The 19,675-nt window shown below is 50.6% G+C and overlaps 2 protein-coding genes across 4 annotated transcripts in view; both read right to left on the reverse strand.

The window, feature by feature from the left end:
• Nucleotides 1–11,248, reverse strand: part of sgsm2 (small G protein signaling modulator 2) — a 56,579-nt gene extending 45,331 nt beyond the window's left edge. For 2 of the 3 annotated variants that reach the window (XM_035384814.1, XM_035384812.1), the window contains exons 1-2: nt 10,685–11,248; nt 3,155–3,230 (exon numbers count right to left, since the gene is read on the reverse strand). In XM_035384814.1, coding sequence (XP_035240705.1) covers nt 3,155–3,230; nt 10,685–10,744 — 136 coding nt within the window. In that variant the 5' untranslated portion in view covers nt 10,745–11,248. Of the gene's footprint in view, nt 1–3,154; nt 3,231–10,503; nt 10,608–10,684 lie in introns of those variants that run through there. The other variant, XM_035384813.1, reaches the window with a different exon arrangement.
• A 2,199-nt stretch (nt 11,249–13,447) lies between these two features.
• Nucleotides 13,448–18,616, reverse strand: tnfaip1 (tumor necrosis factor, alpha-induced protein 1 (endothelial); the record flags this gene model as incomplete). Its single annotated transcript, XM_035385645.1, has 6 exons — nt 13,448–14,000; nt 16,091–16,286; nt 16,768–16,820; nt 16,977–17,060; nt 17,661–17,830; nt 18,436–18,616. Coding segments are annotated over 6 exons (945 nt in total), but the record flags the coding sequence as incomplete, so codon positions are not given.
• Nucleotides 18,617–19,675: the final 1,059 nt, after the last annotated feature.

Below are 19,675 nucleotides of genomic sequence, written 5' to 3' on the forward strand. Positions count from 1 at the left end.
TAACACAATCCTATTCTGCACCAATCACAGAGCTGCTAACACAATCCTATTCTGCACCAATCACGGAGCTGCTAACACAATCCTATTCTGCACCAATCACAGAGCTGCTAACACAATCCTATCCTGCACCAATCAGAGAGCTGCTAACACAATCCTATTCTGCACCAATCACAGAGCTGCTAACACAATCCTATTCTGCACAAATCACAGAGCTGTTAACACAATCCTATTCTGCACCAATCACAGAGCTGCTAACACAATCCTATTCTGCACCAATCACAGAGCTGCTAACACAATCCTATTCTGCACCAATCACAGAGCTGCTAACACAATCCTATCCTGCATCAATCAGAGAGCTGCTAACACAATTCTATTCTGCACCAATCACAGAACTGCTAACACAATCCTATTCTGCACCAATCACAGAGCTGCTAACACAATCCTATTCTGCACCAATCACAGAGCTGCTAACACAATCCTATTCTGCACCAATCACGGAGCTGCTAACACAATCCTATTCTGCACCAATCACAGAGCTGCTAACACAATCCTATCCTGCACCAATCAGAGAGCTGCTAACACAATCCTATTCTGCACCAATCACAGAGCTGCTAACACAATCCTATTCTGCACCAATCACAGAACTGCTAACACAATCCTATTCTGCACCAATCACAGAGCTGCTAACACAATCCTATTCTGCACCAATCACAGAGCTGCTAACACAATCCTATTCTGCACCAATCACGGAGCTGCTAACACAATCCTATTCTGCACCAATCACAGAGCTGCTAACACAATCCTATTCTGCACCAATCACAGAGCTGTAAACACAATCCTATTCTGCACCAATCACAGAGCTGCTAACACAATCATATTCTGCACCAATCACAGAGCTGCTAACACAATCCTATTCTGCACAAATCACAGAGCTGCTAACACAATCCTATTCTGCACCAATCACAGAGCTGCTAACACAATCCTATCCATCCATCTTATCCTATCCTATAGGCAGCCATATCAACATGCACCCTGATCCTGCCGAAAGGCTGACGCTGAGGAAAGTGTGGGCTTGGTTAGTACTTGGATGGGAGACCACCTGGAAAAATGAAATAGCTGCAGGAAGTGGTGTTGGTGGGCCAGCAGGGGGTGATCTTCCATCTGGCTGGATAATCCCCAAAGCCCTAGTGCAGTGATGGGGACACTGTGTCGTAGGACATGCCGTCTTTCAGATGGGACAGTTAAGCCGAGGTCCTGACTCATTAAAGACCCCATGACACTCATCACAAAGAGCAGGGTGTTCCCTGGTGTCCTGGCTAAATTCCCAACCTGGCTCTCTCAACCGGGCCATCCACTCTTCTTCTGATTTAATTGGCCAAAAATTGATCTCTCCCTCTCCACCTCAGCTGACGGCTGGTGAGCATTCTGGCGCAAAATGGCTGCCGTGCCCAGGTGGGTGCTACACGTTGGTGGTGGTTGAGGAGAGTTTTCCTCTCATTAATGTAAAGCACTTTGCACATCTGGAAAAGTGCAATATAAATGCAATGATTCATTCATTCATTCATTCATTCTATCCAGTCTATCACCAATCACAGAGCTGCTAACACAATAATACTGTGAACCAATCACAGAGCTGCTAACACAATCCTATCCTGTACCCATCACAGAGCTGCTAACACAATCACAAAGCTGCAAACATAATCACACTCTGCACCAATCACAAAGCTGCTAACACAGTCACATTGCACCAATCACAGATCACCGACCACAATTGCGCACAGCCTGGACCAACGATACAGCTGCTACCACAGTCACATTCAGTGACATTACTGTCCAATCCATCCCGGTGTTCCTCATCACATCTATTCTTCAATGACACAATCACGCTCAATGACCAATGAGAACGCTCAGCTATGGACACAAAGCCAATCAAACGGGCCGAACATGAGCATACGGGTGGTATGCGACACACGGGGAAGCACGAGTAATTAGAGCCGTGCTCAGGCCCTGTCCCACTGCCCCATTAACACAGCCGTGCTCAGGCCCTGTCCCACTGCCCCATTAACACAGCCGTGCTCAGGCCCTGTCCCACTGCCCCATTAACACAGCCGTGCTCAGGCCCTGTCCCACTGCCCTGTTTAACACAGCTGTGCTCAGGCCCTGTCCCACTGCCTCTTTAACACAGCCGTGCTCAGGCCCTGTCCCACCGCCCCATTAACACAGCCGTGCTCAGGCCCTGTCCCACTGCCCCCTTTAACACAGCCGTGCTCAGGCCCTGTCCCACTGCCCTGTTTAACACAGCCGTGCTCAGGCCCTGTCCCACTGCCCCCTTTAACACAGCCGTGCTCAGGCCCTGTCCCACTGCCCTGTTTAACACAGCCGTGCTCAGGCCCTGTCCCACTGCCTCTTTAACACAGCTGTGCTCAGGCCGGGCGAGGGGGGGAGACTGGCCCATTAACACTATTAAAGGCAGCTTTTAGGCACAAAGCCCCCATGTCCCCGCTGCAGGCCGCACACCGAGCCTCACCCCGAGGCCCGGAGGAGTCGTCGGCCCAGCCGCCCAACGCCAGACAGGGGACGACGGGCCCCTCCATACGACAACCCGGCCCTGTGTGTGTGTGTGTGTGTGTGTGTGTGTGTGTGTGTGTGTGTGTTTGTGTGTGTGTGTGTGTGTGTGAGTGTGTGAGTGTGAGTGAGTGTGTGTGTGTGTGTGTGTGTGTGTGTGAGTGTGTGAGTGTGAGTGAGTGTGTGTGTGTGTGTGCGTGTGTGAGTGTGTGAGTGTGTGTGTGTGTGTGTGCGTGTGTGTGTGTGTGTGAGTGTGTGAGATAGAGAGTGTGTGTATGTGTGTGCGTGTGTGTGTGTGTGAGTGTGTGTGTGTGTGTGTGTGTGTGTGAGTGTGTATGTGTGTGCGTGTGTGTGTGTGTGAGTGTGTGTGTGTGTGTGTGTGTGTGAGTGTGTGTGTGTGTGTGTGTGTGTGTGTGTGAGTGTGTGTGTGTGTGTGAGTGTGTGTGCGTGAGTGTGTGTGTGTGTGAGAGAGTCAGTGAGTGTGTGTGTGTGTGTGCGTGTGTATGAGAGTGTGTGAGTGAGAGAGTGTGTGTATGTGTGTGCGTGTGAGAGTGTAAGAGTGTGTGCGTGCACACGTCTGTGTACTCACTGCAGAGGGCAATGACGTGGCTGCTGTCCTCGTGCACAAACTTCTTGGTGACAGCCTCTTCCATGAGCTGCTTCACCTGCGGGGACAAAGACACAGCAGGTCACCTGCAGCACCAGAAAGGCTAAAGCCAGCTGCGATCCCACAGCCTTTTACAGAAGTGAACACAGGCACAAGCTGGACACCGCACCGCACATACATACTATCATCAAACCATCAAGCATATTATCTTACACCGGCGGTAACCAACCCGGTTCCTGGAGACCCAACATCCCGTAGGGTTTCACTCCAACTATAACAAAGCCACGCCTCATTCAACAGCTCGAGATCTCATTGGGCTGCTAATTATTAGAGTCAGGTGTGCCAAATTAGGATGGAAATGAAAACATACAGGACAGCAGATAGCCAGGGACAGTGGTTCGATCACCACGGTCTTACGCTGACGTATCACTCAAACCGCCGAGAAGTAAGTTTCCTGGGAAACAGCGCGTGGCAAATACTTTAAATGCGGGGGGTGCTTCTGGGGTTGTCGAGGCGGCTTGAGTAATTTTTTTTTTCGGGAAAGGGCTGTAATTAATCAGGGGCGCAGCGGGCGCCTGCGTCTGAGGCCTGTAAACGCGGGGGGAGGAGAGCGACCTCACGGCCGGGACGCTCCGTCGTGAGACAGGGCCCCAGAGCGGAGTCACGAGGAGCCCTCTTCACAGACAGCCCCCTCACCCCCCCCCCCTCCATCCCCCCTCCCACCGCCCGCCCACAACGGGGGAGAGCAGACACGAAACGGGGAGAGAGAGAGAGAGAGAGAGAGAGAGACAGAGAGAGAGGGAGAGAGAGAGAGAGAGAGAGAGAGAGAGGGAGAGAGAGAGAGAGAGAGAGAGAGAGAGAGAGAGAGAGAGAGGGAAAATAATGAGAAGGAAAGACAGAAAGACAGGGAACCGGGGGTGGGGTGCAGCCTGAAGTACAGGATTGATTAGTGTCCCGCCCTGTTAATGGGACAGGGTGATTTAGTGCGAGAATCCGAATCTATAGATCAGAGCTGAGACCGACATCCGTCTTCGCTCAACCCTTGGCCCCTGATCGCTAACCTTTGACCCCTGTGCAAAGTCACATGGTTGCATCAGATGGATTTCCTCTTTCGTCTGAACGTGTCCCTCACACTCAGCCACTGATATGACCGTCCGAGACGCACCACCGCCGACTCAGTAGAGAAACAATATTCCTGCTGAACGTACATCCCCCAATCAGCTCCCTCCACGGCGGAAATCACCTGCCTATCGTCCAATCAAAACGTGGCGTTGCAGTGTGGCACTGATGCCCGAAAGTATGACTACATCCAGCACCCACAGCACAGGAAACTGCATCTGCATTTGTGTGTGTGCGCGCGTGTATGTGTGTGTGTGTGTGTCTGTGTGTGCTTCCAATGGTGGGCTGTATTTGGCAGAAGTGTGAAGGGTTAATGCACAAAGCCATTTCCCTTCATAATGGACTACAGGAACAAAAGAATTAATGAAGTAATAATTCATGGCTCATTAGACCAGAGAGATAAGGAGGTTATCTCTGTCTGCAAGAGAGGCAGCGACTGTTAGCCATCAATCCTGTCCTGCAGCACATCACACACTCAGCACCGCGATGAGCGTCCAATTACACAAACGCACAATCGCACAGTGAGCGTCCAATCACACAATCACACAGTGAGCATCCAATTACACAAGCACACAATCACACAGTGAGCGTCCAATTACACAAACGCACCATCACACAGTGATCGTCCAATTACACAAACACACAATCACACCACACAGTGAGCGTCCAATTACACAATCACACAGTGAGCGTCTAATTACATAAACACACAATCACACAGTGATCGTCCAATTTCAGAAGCACACAATTATACAATGTCAGCACAACCACACAAGCATACAGTCACACAGTGCGCGTCCAATTACACAAGCACACAATCATACAATGAGCACACAACACAAGTGTCCAATCACACAACGAGCGTATAACTACTCAATAATCACCCGAACATGGAACAACCATCCAATTGCACAAACGATCATGAAATTTCACAGCGAGCACACAATTATACAAGTCCGTAATCATACAATGAGCGTCCACATGACAATCTCACACCGAGAAGGAAAAGTCTCTCTCTAAACAGGTCTTAAAACAGGAAGTGAACGTCTCCATCTCTCACACAGAGCTTCAAACAGGAAGGACCCGTCTGTCTCACACACAGCTTCAAACAGGAAGGAAACATCAGTTTCACACAGAGCTTCAAACAGGAAGGAATCGTCTGTCTCACACAGAGCTTCAAACAGGAAGGAACTACCTGTTTTAAAGGTACCAGCGGCAGAACTTCTCATTAGCGGCCAAATGTCCGAGGATTCTAAAATCCAGAGAGACAAGGTGTTTGCAGGCTGCCCCTACATCACAACCACCCCCCCCCCCTCCCCCCCCAGTATCAAACCCTGCAGCCACTACCTGAGGGTTTAGGGTTTATGGGCGGTGAGTAAAAGCAGGATCACGGAGTTGGCTGGATAACAGCACTGAGTAAAACCCAGAACGCTCCCAAATCTGGAACATGGACTAAAGTAAAAAGAGCTGTTCCAGGTTTTACTCGGCGCAGTCATCCAGCAAACTAGTTGCAGGTCCAAAGTTGCAGGCAAAAACTGCAGGTGCTAACCAGAGACCTGATGTCACTGTAAGGTCACATTTAAACCTGCAGCAGGACCACACTGATACAGGCCAGACGGTGCCTGACTGCATCAGGTAGTGAAAGGACATCTCTACGGAGGTGAAAAAGCCCAGGGTCAGAAAGTAAAAGTTCACCCCCCCCAGCTCCACCCCGGTAGCAGAGCCGGAAGCCTGTTGCCCTCCTGCACCAGTCCAGGGCCCCTTCCCCCAGTGCACCATGGGTAATCAGGCTGATGGATCAGAAGATGTGCTGGATGCGTGTCTGTAGCCTGGTGGTTAGGCAGGAGGCCAGCACGACGTTATTTACCTTTGAGCAAGAACAAATTACCCAGCAACAAAGAGAGTCTGCCTCTGGAAATGTCACTGACAATACAGCGCACACACACATACACACACGTGTACACACACACACACACACACACACACACATACAGACGTGTACACGCACACGTGCGCGCGCGCGCACACACACACACATACAGACATGTGTACACACACACGTGCGCGCACACACACACATACACACACGTGCAGGCACACACACACACAAATCACTTTAACACATACGCACTCATTCACAGATCAGCCTAACAGACACACAATCACTCAATTAAACACAGACACATACATGCACACACACATGCACACGCACGCACATGCACACACACACACACACCCGCACACACACGCACCCACAGACACACCTACACACACACACACACACACAGAGACACGCACACACACCTGCACACACAGACACACATACACTGAGGCAGCCCTTCTGATGCAGGGTAGAAGGCAACAGTTTGATCACACAGAAGGAGCTGAGGACAGAGGAAACCGAAATCTCCCCACTGGCTCTGTAGCCCCCCACCTGCCCCCCATCACACCCCCCCCAGCCCACAGCCCACCGACCTCCTCCGCACCCCCTTCTGACCTCCCCTCCCCCCAGCTCCCTCTCATCCCCGCGGCGATGCGATCGCTGCCAGCCAGTCCGAGCGCAGGAGGCGACAGGGACGCGGGTAAAAATACCTGTGGGCCTCCCCCAAAGGGAGCACAGGCCAGCACATCGCACACTTGCGCACCGAACCCACTGCGTCAGTCACACCTTTCGCACCCCTCCACCTCTCCTGTGGCTAGCCAGCGCCTGAGGAGAGCAGCCAGGTGCTCCTGAGAGCAGTGTGGATTAAACAGCCCACGCCAGCGCCACACACTGGCTGCATTACACACCTGCGCCACTGCCACAGAGGGGAGGGCTGCTAAAGAGAGGCAGCAAACAAACAAACAAACAAACAAACAAACAAACAAACAGACAAACAAACAAACAAACAAACAAACAAACAAACAAACAAACAGACAAACAAACAAACAGACAAACAAAGACTGGGAGGTTAAAATGTGAGGGGGGGGGTGATGCTGAGAGGAAGGCTCAGGCTTTCCCTCCTACTATCTCCTGCTCCTCCTGGTTCTCCTGTTGTCTCCTAATCTCTCCTACTCTCTCCTGCACCTCCTGGTTCTCCTGTTGTCTCCTAATCTCTCCTACTCTCTCCTGCACCTCCTGGTTCTCCTGTTGTCTCCTAATCTCTCCTACTATCTCCTGCTCCTCCTGGTTCTCCTGTTGTCTCCTAATCTCTCCTACCCTCCCCTGCTCCTCCTCTTCTCTCGTACCCCACCTGTTCTTCTTGGTCTAGCCTGTTCCTCCTGCTCTCTCCTGTTCCTTCCTGCTCCTCCTGTTCCTCCTGTTCCACCTGCTCCCACCTGTTCCTCCCGCTCCTCCTGTTCTGTCCTACCTGCTCCTACTCTCTCCTGCACCTCCTGTTCTCTGCTACTTTCCCCTGCTCCTCCTCTTCTCTCCTACTCCACCTGTTCCTCCTGCTCTCTCCTGTTCTGTCCTACCTGCTCCTACTCTACCCTGCTCCTCCTGTTATTTCCTGCTTCTCCTGCTCCTCCTCTTCTCTCCAACTCCTACTGTTGTCTCCTACTCTCTCCTGCCCCTCCTGTTTTGTCCTACTCTCTCCTGTTCCTCCTACTCTCTCTTGTTCCTCCTGCTCTCTACTGCTCCTCCTGTTCCCTCCTGCTCTCCCCTGCTCCTCCTGCTCCCTCCTGCTCCTCCTGTTCCCTCCTGCTCTCCCCTGCTCCTCCTGCTCTCCCCCGCTCCTCCTGTTCCCTCCTGTTCCTCCCGTTCCCGCCTGCTCTCTCCTGCTTGCAGAGCTCCCTGCTCCCAGCTCCCTGCTGCAGTATTAATGCTGAATTGATGCAATTTAACTTCTTAGGTAGCTGCTGATGCTTTCAGTTGCCAGGCAACGTGAAGGTGGCTGACAAGAGCTTAAAGAGGCAGGAGCCTCAAACTGAACTCCCCCCCCGACCACAGAACAGAGACACCGTGAGCATAATCACCACTGCCTCTCAACACCTCTACTGGCCAAATAAACCAAATTCCTGCTTTTAACCGGCTAATGGGTGCTTGTCAACATGTTGCATGAGATCAGATGCACAGGAAGCCCTCGAGCTGGCAGTCTCGCAGGACTCACGGTGATCCTTCTCCCGTCGAAAGAGCAGCACGAGCAGCACGAGCAGCACACAGCCCCCCCCCCCCCCCCCCCCCCCCGAATCACAGCTACTCGGAGAGCGGTTTGCACAATCAGCAACAGGTTCAGAGGGAACGGAGCGAGTTTGCAGGAGGCAAACAGAGAGCGGACTTCCTGACGCAGGGAGAACCGCCGCTTTGTCCACAGCCTGTGGGCGTGGCTTCCCCCGGGTCAGCTCTGGGCTGTCCTGAGTGACAGGGCCAGGAGCCCGGGCTAAACGCTGCAGTGTGTCTGCGTTTCAGGTCATGTGACTTACCTTTCCTCTCAGCCTGAGGCAGCAGAGACCGAGGGCAACAGACTGACGCTTGTTGCTTTTTACTAAAAGAAGTCACCCACATCTCCCTTGCCCCCCCTCACCCACATCTCCCTTGCCCCCCCTCACCCTTATCTCTGTTGCCCCACCTCACCCCCATCTCTACTGCCCCCCCCCCCCCCCCCCCCCCCCCCCCCCCCCCCCCACTCCTATCCCTCCTGTCCCCCTCACCCCTATCTCTCCAAGCTCTGCTGTCCCGCTCTTGGCATTTGGTTCTATGTCATTTTACAGTGAGCTACAGGCAAACCCAAACACTTAAAATGAAGCTGCGGGTATATATCTGGCAGGGCCAGGAGTCTGAGCACTTTGGGCAGGGGAAGGGGGGGAGAGGGAGAGAGAAGAGGAGGGGGGGAAGACGCTAAACCAGAAAGGACTAAACTAATGAACCTGAGCTATTTTCATCCCAACTCAACTGGCAGTGCTTTAATCAGTCTCTCCCTAATTGCATTCTTTAAAATCTCAGCACAGGCTGTATGTCTTCCCTGTCCCTGGGCCGGTTTTAGCACCCGGAGTCTCGACACAAGGCAGAGCGCTGGGCCACCGTTCAAACACACCGCATACCCTGCAAATCTATGACAACCGGAGCCCACATCTGCCACACAAGCATCACCGTCATCCTGCCCGGCCTCCAGACATGTCCATTTACCTGTTGCTCTTTTGTAGAAAGAAAATCAAACAAATCGATTTTTGTTTATTACCTTTATTCATATGGAAATTAATCACCCAGCAGAGTGTGAAAACCTGGATTACATTACCAAAAAAAGATGTCTCTATTTCTGGTTGCAAACTTTTGCTGTGAAAACCAGAGACATATTTCTCTCTCCAGGGAAAAATTAAACGCCGTTTATAGAGTACAGTACTCAGGGGTGCTGTTCTGAAACAACACTCTCAACTGATTTACTACAATAATCACACCGATTATGCACAGCAATTACCCGCTCCAAGCCATCTACAATGCTTTGCCGTATGTAGGCGTTCTTTCATTCTGGAGAGCACCGAATAAAATGCAGCCATATATTCAAGAGCCTCCCGTTCACGCAACATGTCATCTGAAGGTCCATAGGCTCAAAACAAATAGGACTGAGATTTTCTATGCTTCATTTCCCCTCGCAACACCGTGGTCATAAAAAGCAGTTGCGTGTTATCCAACACGCTTTCCATTTCTGGATTTGGTCTGTTTAAACAGAAAGAGCTAGTTTCGATAGAAGGGCTGGTCAGAATTTTCTCAGTTGCCCGGCGACAGGGAGAATCTTTATCACCTGTTGTTCGACCTCGTGAATTATAACAGCAATACATGGTTTACCAGAGTTTCCTCGCGCGTAACACAGAACACTAAACTGTAAATTCCAAGCATTAAAAACATTTGCATATTTCCTCTAGATATGAATGACGTATGCAGTCATTATTTCTTACCCATTCACAAATGTCGCACACAGAAGCAACTGTATTGGGGGGATCAATGGCGCATCTGTCGACGTCTCTGTTACCAGCCTTACGCCATTCTTACAGAAAAATTATACTACGTGCCACGATTTCCATGGGTAATATGTCAGCTTCAATAAACATATGGAAATGTGTTGTACTAATGGCCGCAGTACCCCCACCCAGATTCTCAGGTAAACTCGCAGTGCAACGTAAATAATCAAATGTGACGAATAGCTAGTACGACCATTATATCACACGTCGAGTAACAAACACGGCGTTGTGAAAGCTACAGATCCACGGAGGTATCGTGACCCTAACACAATTACCTGGATACTTGTTGGATTAAGCGGGCTGTGCGTACGCGCACTCCGGAGTGTCACGTTTTATAGCCCACTGTGGCTACGAGGAAACCCTGGGTTTAGCAGCTGACAGAGTGACACACTTCCTTCCTTATGGAGTTTAAACCACAGTCCCGTCAGGCAGGCGATTCAAGGCGAATGCACCTACCTCCCGTTTCACATTCCACAGCAATTTCTCTTTAAATTCTTCGTCCGTGGTCGACCCCATGGCTCCGGCGTGCGCGCGGCGGCTGGAGCGGCGGTGTCGCACTGATCAAAGGTGAGTTCAAGCGACGGAGGTCTGCCTGTCAGTCTCGTTGTATTTCTACTTTCAACCCTTCCTACTCACACCAATATGTGTTCTGACAGCTGAGCGTTGACGCAGCTGTGTGCCAGATACGCGTATAGAGGAGCCATCTTCAGATCCCTCAGAATGACGCCACTAGAGCCGGATCCGCCTCCTTCCCATTGTCGATCAATGGGCTAAATCACTCCACGCGCCTCACGCTTGAAAGTATCTCGCCATTGACAGTCGCTTATTTTTAGCACACATCTTCTTGCGGGGAAAAAAAGCAATTTTGCAGTTTGCTGATGTTCTTCAATGCTTGTATGTGCATCAGAGTGCGCTCAACTGTTTTACACCGCCTTTGTTACACACAAACACGCCCAAGCTGCATGTTGACCGCTTACTCCCACAGGAACAGGACGCCGAAGCATGACAGATATGTCCGGAGCAGCGATTACGAGATGAAAGTGAAAATATTCTGCTCTGTGGGGTAGCCTAGTATGAGAAGCACAGTAATATGCACAGTTAAGAATTATACACGCAAGTACATTTTCACAATGCATTAATATTGTCCAAACGATTGAACACTGCCATGTATAATTCAGTAAACCAAGGGGGGCTTAAATGAGTATCCATCAAAAACAGGAATACCATATTTATATATATATATATATATATATATATATATATATATATATACACCATCTACTGATGTCCAATTTGTTTAATAGGGCCAAGAATATCGCTCATTTCCCCCAGTTCTAAACGTGGTGACAGTCTGCAGTAAAAATAAATTCATGTCGTCACATCAGCGTGATGCACTGACTTACCCTCAAGCTATTACCTTTTTTTCAGCGTGGGCCTCTCGTGCGCCGTCTTGTGGCGCCGATGTGAAACTGCACAAAGTCCACAAAGGCGGGATGGCATTTTCAATGAACCCGTCGCAACTGTACGAATCCGATGCGCAAACATAATGGAGAAGAAGCCGCGAGCGTTTTATTACAGTTTAATTTAAGCAAATGAAACATAAACAGAAGAAGGCAGCAATCTGTGGAATCTCTAAAGGTGGAACAATATTATTAACTCGTGTTCTCTCAATGCCCTAGCATCCTCCGTAAAATCTGATTATGGATAAATCGTTCAGTTCCACCCGAAACAACGGTTCATTAAAAAATAAAAATAAGAAAAAAAAAGCTGTAACTACAAACACAATAAACCACACTGCAGCAACTTATTTTATAGACTCTTTAATATTTAAAAGAGCAGGAAAAGGCACACAGATACAAAACAGATATAAATATTTCATATTACAGGCGCGCGGCACTTCATAGCATTTTAGAATGAAATAAAATTGTGATTTTTTTAATGAGGTTTAATATTGTTTTATAAAAATAAAATGAAACCTTAAAGGTATATACCATTCACAAACACACAGCATCAACATTCATTGTCAAAACCAATGGTGTACAAGACCGACGCATTTTCTTCAATGTCTCGCGTACGTCTTCTTGGTCAGATTCTTTACTCGCCGTCAGGGCCACACAGAAAAGTGCTCAAGGATACTTCGGGAACGTGCGTCAATAGGCGAAACCCTTTCCCGCTCCCCCATCGCCCTCACCGCCTCATTACATCACACTAAATCTTTGGCGCGGCGACAGCCAATCTCCTCACGGTATGCAAAACTCCTCCTTCCTGCGGGGTAACTGCGACTGATTGACAGTTCCCTTGCGATAGTGGTTACCGATTGGACAGGAGTATAGGACTCATGATTGGTTCATGCAATTAATTACGGAAGCTAGAACTTAAATGAAGTAGGTGACTGGTGACTGACGAAGGTCTGTCTTAGGCCACAGACCTTGTGTAAAAAAAAATCAAAGGAGCATGATTTCCAGGACAATCCGACTCACTGATGCTTTAAGCCCCGCACACAAGAAAACCGTAGAGAAAGCAACCTTGATAAAAAGCGATATTTGTTATGAGTAAAAGCGACAGTAACGTTAGTGTTCTTTAAATAAGTAAAATGACAAATGCGGGGAAACGAAGGGGCGTGGCCATATACACACCGCTGAACCACAGAAAACACTGACAATGTTCAAATCTCAGAGCTCCTTATGTTCAGCTTTACAAAAGTGCCATAAAAACATTCTGATCATTTCATTTTCGGAGAAAAAGGACGTACAGCTAACAACAGCATTAAAAGTGACCAACAAAGACTCAGACATCCACGTTTCTGTGTTGTTTGTTAGGTTTTAAAAAAAAAAAAAATATTTTCGTTACATGAAATCACTCCCGGCAGGGCAGGGACACGAAGCGAGGCAACCGCCGATTATACCCGCCCCACGCGTGGCGACACGCTGGCACAGCCCGAGCGGGCACGCCGCTGCCAACGCACACACAACAAAAAGCGGTACCGGCAGAGCCGCCAACTGTTAAGTAACGAAAGTTTTTGTCTGACTGCCATCCAAAACTGGAGTGCCTCCGTCACGAAGCAGGATTACTGGGGCCGGCTGCGTGACTGCAGCGAGCGGAGAGTAAAACCCGGAACGGCTTTTTTAACCTTGGTCCGCATTCCAGATTTGGGAGTTTACGCGGTGATATCCTGCTTCGTGACTCAGGGCCCTGGTATTGGTGGGTGGGGTGGGGGGGGGTGGGGGGGGGGGGGGAGGGGTTATCCAGAGGGCAAATAGCACATTTCCGTTCGCTTCCTGTATTTGTGTACCCTGGAATGAACGGAGCACGCTTGTCCGACGAACCCAAAAAACGCACGTTGGCTCGTTTGTCGGTGCGATCGCCTTGACGCCTTTAGTTTCGGTGAAATTTAATAGAGAAGGAAAAAAGAGAAAGAAAAAAGAAAAACCATGAGTCGGTAGCGCTGGTTGTGGGAGCGCACAGGGTGGTGGGTGGTGGGTGGTGGGGGGTGGGGGGGCGGAGCTCCCAGTCAGTGTCCCAGAGGCCGGTCGTCGTAGGTGCTGTACCTCTTGACGTGTATACGGCGCACGCGGTCTCGGTCCCGGTCCCGGTCCCGGTCCCTGTCTCGGTCCCGGTCCCGGTCCCGGTCCCCGCCCTCCTCCTCCTCGCTGTGGGAGCCGCAGTGGCGCCGCCGCGTGGCCTCCAGGAGGGAGTTATCCGGCACGGGCAGGGTCTCGTAGAGCAGCGCGTTCAGCGTCTCCTCGTAGATACGCGCCTCCGGAAATTCCACCTGCGAGGGGAAGGGGGCAGGCGGAGATCAGACCGGCAACTCCAACCTCAAACGTTGACCGCAAACACCGAAATCTTTGGATGCCCTCGTCAGGAGGACATACATTCCGGACCTAAGCAGCATAATTCATAATTACATTACAGTACAGGCATTTAGCAGACGCTCTTATCCAGAGCGACTTACACAACTTTTTACATAGCACTTTACATTGTATCCATTTATACAGCTGGATATATACTGAAGCAATGCAGGTTAAGTACCTTGCTCAAGGGTACAACGGCAGTGTCCTTACCCGGGAATCGAACCTGCGACCTTTCGGTTACAAGCACAGTTCCTTACCCACTGTGCCACACTCCGTCCTAATTGCAGGACAATACGCAGGACAGTAGCAGGACAATACGACCCCTTGCATCACCCAACCCCACTTTGATCTGCCTGGTCATATCACAGCACACGAGAACACAAGTTCTCAACAGACCTGCCTGATCAAATCAAGCCGAATCAACATTTGGCGTCCTGTCGGATGAACCGTAAAACTGTTCTGCGCGCCCCGAAAGGAGAGGTTGACCAATACGGATTTTTCAAGGCCAGTACTGACACGGGTATTTAATTAAGCGAGCCAGGAAGCCGATCGGCCTACATTTTGCGTTTACATATACGTATGACCTCGTTGAGAAGGCTGAAAATGCAAACTGCAAATTATGCATAAGCGATGAGAATTCCTTCCAAATACTGTACTTACTGTACTGCTATATATTCGACAAAATTTTACCTTCAGGTCAAACACTGCCTCCCGGTGGACAAATTAGGGTTGAAAAAAAATGGTATACATAACGAATACCTGGAAGAAACCAGGCAACCAAGAATGTTTTAAAGAAACACCATATGCAATTAGCATATTGAATTTGGGTTAATAAAGGTATCATAGACAAAAAACTACTTACGCCTTAACTTTTTATACCGTATTCAGTATGTGCTATTTCTTACAGGGGAAGTGCAATATGGACCTGTGGTAAATGGTAAATGGACTGCATTTATATAGCGCTTTTATCCAAAGCGCTTCACAATTGATGCCTCGCATTCACCAGAGCAATTAGGGGTTGGGTGTCTTGCTCAGGGACACTTCGACACGCCCAGGGCGGGGGATTGAACCGGCAACCCTCCGACTGCCAGACAACCGCTCTTACCTCCTGAGCTATGTCGCCCCTACGTACAGTATGGAATCTGGGACCCACGAGTCAGTGTCACGTAAATTTTAGCTTGTTATTTCAAGGTCTGAACACTGAATGAGATTCAGATGCGAGTGGCGATTGCTTATGCCTTTAATGTATGCATATTGCAACGTGAAGCCAAAAAAACAAATGTCCACCTAGTGTGGACGGTAAAGCGTTAGGCCTGAAGCATATGACCTCCCTGTCTGCCACGACGGAGAAAGGTTCTCGCGTGATCAGTCAGGAACGTAGGACACCCCCGAAAGGGCGGAAAAAACGCGTGGTGGAGCAGGGGAGCCTGGGGGCGGAGCGCCTTCGTCAGGCAGCGCGAGGGAGGCCCATTTCAACCACCAGAGGGCGCGCGTGCGCAAGAAAGCGTACGGTCGGACTCCCTTCCCGCCAAACGCGCGCTGAGGTCGGGACCAGGCAGGCTGACGAGCCGAGCCGATTCATCTGTGGGCCTCAGCCTGCGGCACCTTCTGTACGGCCACAGAAATGACTCAAGGTTGCAGAATTCGATTCGATTCATTACGAACCAGACCTGGATCAAATATGTATTTGTTTTGGATTCAAATACTTTTCTGTGCTTTCCTGATCTTGTCTGGTGTATTGGAACCAATGAAATACTCTTAAGAAGTGCAAAAACCCTGCCTTCTGGTCATATTGGCAGACTCAATTACACCAGGCAAGATCAACAGAGCACAGAAAAGATACTGAATCCGAAACAAATACATGTTTGACTCAGGTCTGATTAGAACCGGCTCAGGCCTTCATCCGGTGGGCTAGGGGGTAAATCAGGACGGTGCGGAACGCTCTCACTGAGCGCGTGCGAACCGGACAGGGGGGAAACGGGGGGGGGGGGGGGGGGGGGGGGCTGACCTTGGTCTGCTTCTTCTCGGTGGCGTAGACGATGGAGGTGCAGCAGACCTCGGCCAGCTTGCGGCCCTGCCCGTAGAAGGACCAGCAGCAGATCTCGTCCCCGATCACGTCGCGGATGAAGAGCACGCGGCCGCTGTAGCTCAGGGACAGCTTGTCGAACAGCTCCATGTTCTTCAGCAGGTGGTCGTCCGAGTTGCTGTTCGGACGGGGGGGGGGGGGCGGGGGGGGGGGCAGCGTCGCCGGCGGCAACATGTGAGAAAAACTCTAAACTGGTAACGCTGTGCTGTTCAGCCAATGACCTGCAGCGTATATCACCATAGATATTATCATCAGCTTCAAATGCAGACTTACAGCTTAGCCTAGAACCCATGTACACATTTACCTGATGAAGGAGTGCTTGAGAGAGATTTACCTGTTACTGGAGTATTTATTACAGATTTGCCTGGTGTAGGAGTATTTCTTACAGATTTACCTGGTGTATGACTGGTTGTTTAATTTACCTGGTGTAGGAGTATTTGTTACTCATTTACCTGGTGTATGACTGATTGTTTAATTTACCTGGTGTAAGGAGTATTTGTTACTCATTTACCTGGTGTAAGATTGGTTGTTTGATTTACCTGGTGTAGGAGTATTTGTTACAGATTTACCTTGTGGAGAAGTATTTGTTACAGATTTACCTGGTGTAGGAGTATTTGTTGTTGCTTCTATTGTACAGCAGCTTAACCACTGGCTGGAAGACAGAGAATGAAGAAACATGATCAGAGACACAAAACTTGACAAAAACGCACGTTCTGCCAGAGCAGAACTGATCACCATAAGAACAGTATATTCGGAGTACGGTATTACTTGTGTGTTGTTTACTATAAGAGCAGGTGTTTAGTATCACCTTGGTACAGGTCTGGATGAGTCTTTCCTCTTCCTTTGCTGAGGTGATAACTGGAATCATGCACAGTGCCTGCTCCTTGCTGTCCTGTTATTCAAAGGATGCAGCCATTCAACAAACAATCACTCACAGAACAGGGTCATTCTACAGTCACTCACAGAACTGAGACATCCAACAAAAAAATCACCCAGAGAACAGCAGTTCTGCAAACAATCACTCACAGAACAGGGTCATTCTCCAATCACTCACAGAACAGAGACATCCAACAAAAAATTCACCCACAGAACAGCAGTTCTGCAAACAATCACTCACATAACACAGTCATTCAACAATCCCTCACTAACAGAACAAAGTACTGTAATTCATCAGTCATTCACAGACTTCACACTTGCAGTCACTCATAGTGATGGAGTGCTCCGTGGGGATAATGCAACACAGCCCTCACCTAAGCGACAAAGACCTCATTTAACCATCATTCAAGTAGAAAACACCTGTTTTAATATGCAGGGCCTCTAGTTAGCTCAACTCTCCAAGGCGCTATTCTAGGATTGGCCCCACGCTCTCAGACAGAATCCAGACCGCGCCAGTGCCGACCGCGACCAATAGCGTCACAGCAGCAATGCACAGCTGCTGACTGCAGCAATGCACAGCTGGTGACTGCATCACCCAGACCACTGCAGTGCGTACCTGTAGGGCGCTCTGACAGGTGGCCACCAGGCCCTGGATCAGGTAGTACTTGGCCTCGGCCAGCAGCTCCCGGATGCCCTGCCGGGTTTTGGGCAGTGTGACTGTGGAGTCCCGCAGGTAGGACAGGATGGAGCCGAAGTGCTTCCCACAGCGGTCGATCAGCACCCAGCCTGCAGGGGGGGCGGGAGAACGCGCCGAATTAAACCCCCCCTCACCGCAACACTGACCCCAACACCTAACCCTAACCCTAAGGCCTAACCCTAACCCTTAACCCTCCTCTCTGCGGTCCCACTGAGCAAAGACCTTGCATTTCACTCTCATCCAAGATCCACATCTGCATCTAGATCTGAGGACCAGTGGTTCACAACCCTGTTCCTGGAGATCTACTGGTCTGTAAGTTTTCATTTCAACCCTAACTTGGCACATCCTGACTCTATCAATTAGCAGCTCGATGAGCTCTTTAGCTGTTGGACACCTCCAGCAGATCTCCAGCGACAGGGTTGGGAAAGACTTGTCTGGACATTTTGAGCAAACAAGCAATATTTCATATCAATTTGTCTCTACCCAAAAAATATTAAAAAGCAACATGCAGTTCATGTGTTTTATTATACCTTTCTCATATCCTTTGTCCCATCCACTCCCCTCCCCGCCCCTTACCTCCCCGTACATCCTCGAACCCGCCCTGCCCAGCTGCGCCCCTCCCCTCCCTGCCCCACCCATCCCATCCCCTCTCTGCCACACCCATCCCATCCCCTCCCCTCCCCACCCCGCTCACCCTCCTTGTCGGTGAAGACCTCCATCCTGCCGCTGAACATGGCGCGGAGCATGGTGTCCTGTCCCCTCAGCACCTGCACCGTGGTGTAGTACAGGGTCCCGCCCACGTTCAGCCGCACGTACTTGCCGCCGAGCCCCGCCCCCAGCCCCGGCCCCGCCCCCTCTGCACCGCGGGGGCCCACCTTGGCGCCGGGGTGGGCGTGGCCAGCGGGCGGGGTCGGCGGGCGCAGGCAGCTCTCCCCCGACATGCCCGCGTCCCGCCGCAGGTAGATCACCACCCTGCACACGTACGGCCTGATGTCCTCCGCCGTGGTGACTGTTACCAAGGGAACCACCACAGCCTCCTGGAGCCCGCCTCGCTCATACCTGTCGGGGCGCAAAAACACCGCCGGGTTGTCACCATGGTAACGTCCCGAGGACCACCGCCCTCACGCCTCAGCCCTCCCGTCCACACTTCTCCAAACTCAGGCTCTGCCTGAGCAAAGTCAAATCAAAAGCAGCAAGCGCTTCAATCCGCTCAATCACGAGAAGCAGCCATTTCCCATTCATTAATTACGAGGGGGAAGAACAGGCTGCATTTCCCTGGGAGACCAGGGCCTTCTCCGCACTCTTATCTCAGCGGACTGCAGCCAGCTGTGCGCCAGGAGGACCGAACAGTCACAGGCCTGAGCAACTCCTGATCATCGAGGCCAAGCCCCCCAAGCACAAAGCACACAAAGAATGTTCCCAGCATGCAGCTTGGGGGCCATTCGGCCGCACTGGCCTTCCGCAGAGCCTCCAGAGCGACGGGGACCCCGTCACCATGGAGAGGAAACCCCGCCCACGGTTACCGCCTCCTCCGCTTCCGTTCACTCCGCTGGAATGCGGGACCGAGGGGGGCAGGCCGGTGCAGGAGGCGATGACTCAATTCAACCTCTTTTTTTCCCCCCCAAAAAAAATCCTTGGCTTCATAAGCACCATGATTGTCACTTTAATAGTTACACTTTCATTTATCCCATAACCACGCCTGTGGAATGCTTTCATAGTGATAAAAAATGTTCGCAAGCACAACACGCTCGCTTTTTCAATGCCACAGGCGAGGAGACATTTTCAGTAGTGGAGCTGCCTCTGACGACGAGACAGTCCAAACAGCAACGGACATTGCGATTACCCTCTGGACAGCACATAGCATGGGAACATGCTCTAACATTGTTTTTGTTTTCATATAATGTCATTTATTCATTTATGGCTGCGTTCCAGAC

Source organism: Anguilla anguilla, chromosome 12 (assembly GCF_013347855.1).
Source record: "Anguilla anguilla isolate fAngAng1 chromosome 12, fAngAng1.pri, whole genome shotgun sequence".
Classification (NCBI taxonomy): domain Eukaryota; kingdom Metazoa; phylum Chordata; class Actinopteri; order Anguilliformes; family Anguillidae; genus Anguilla; species Anguilla anguilla.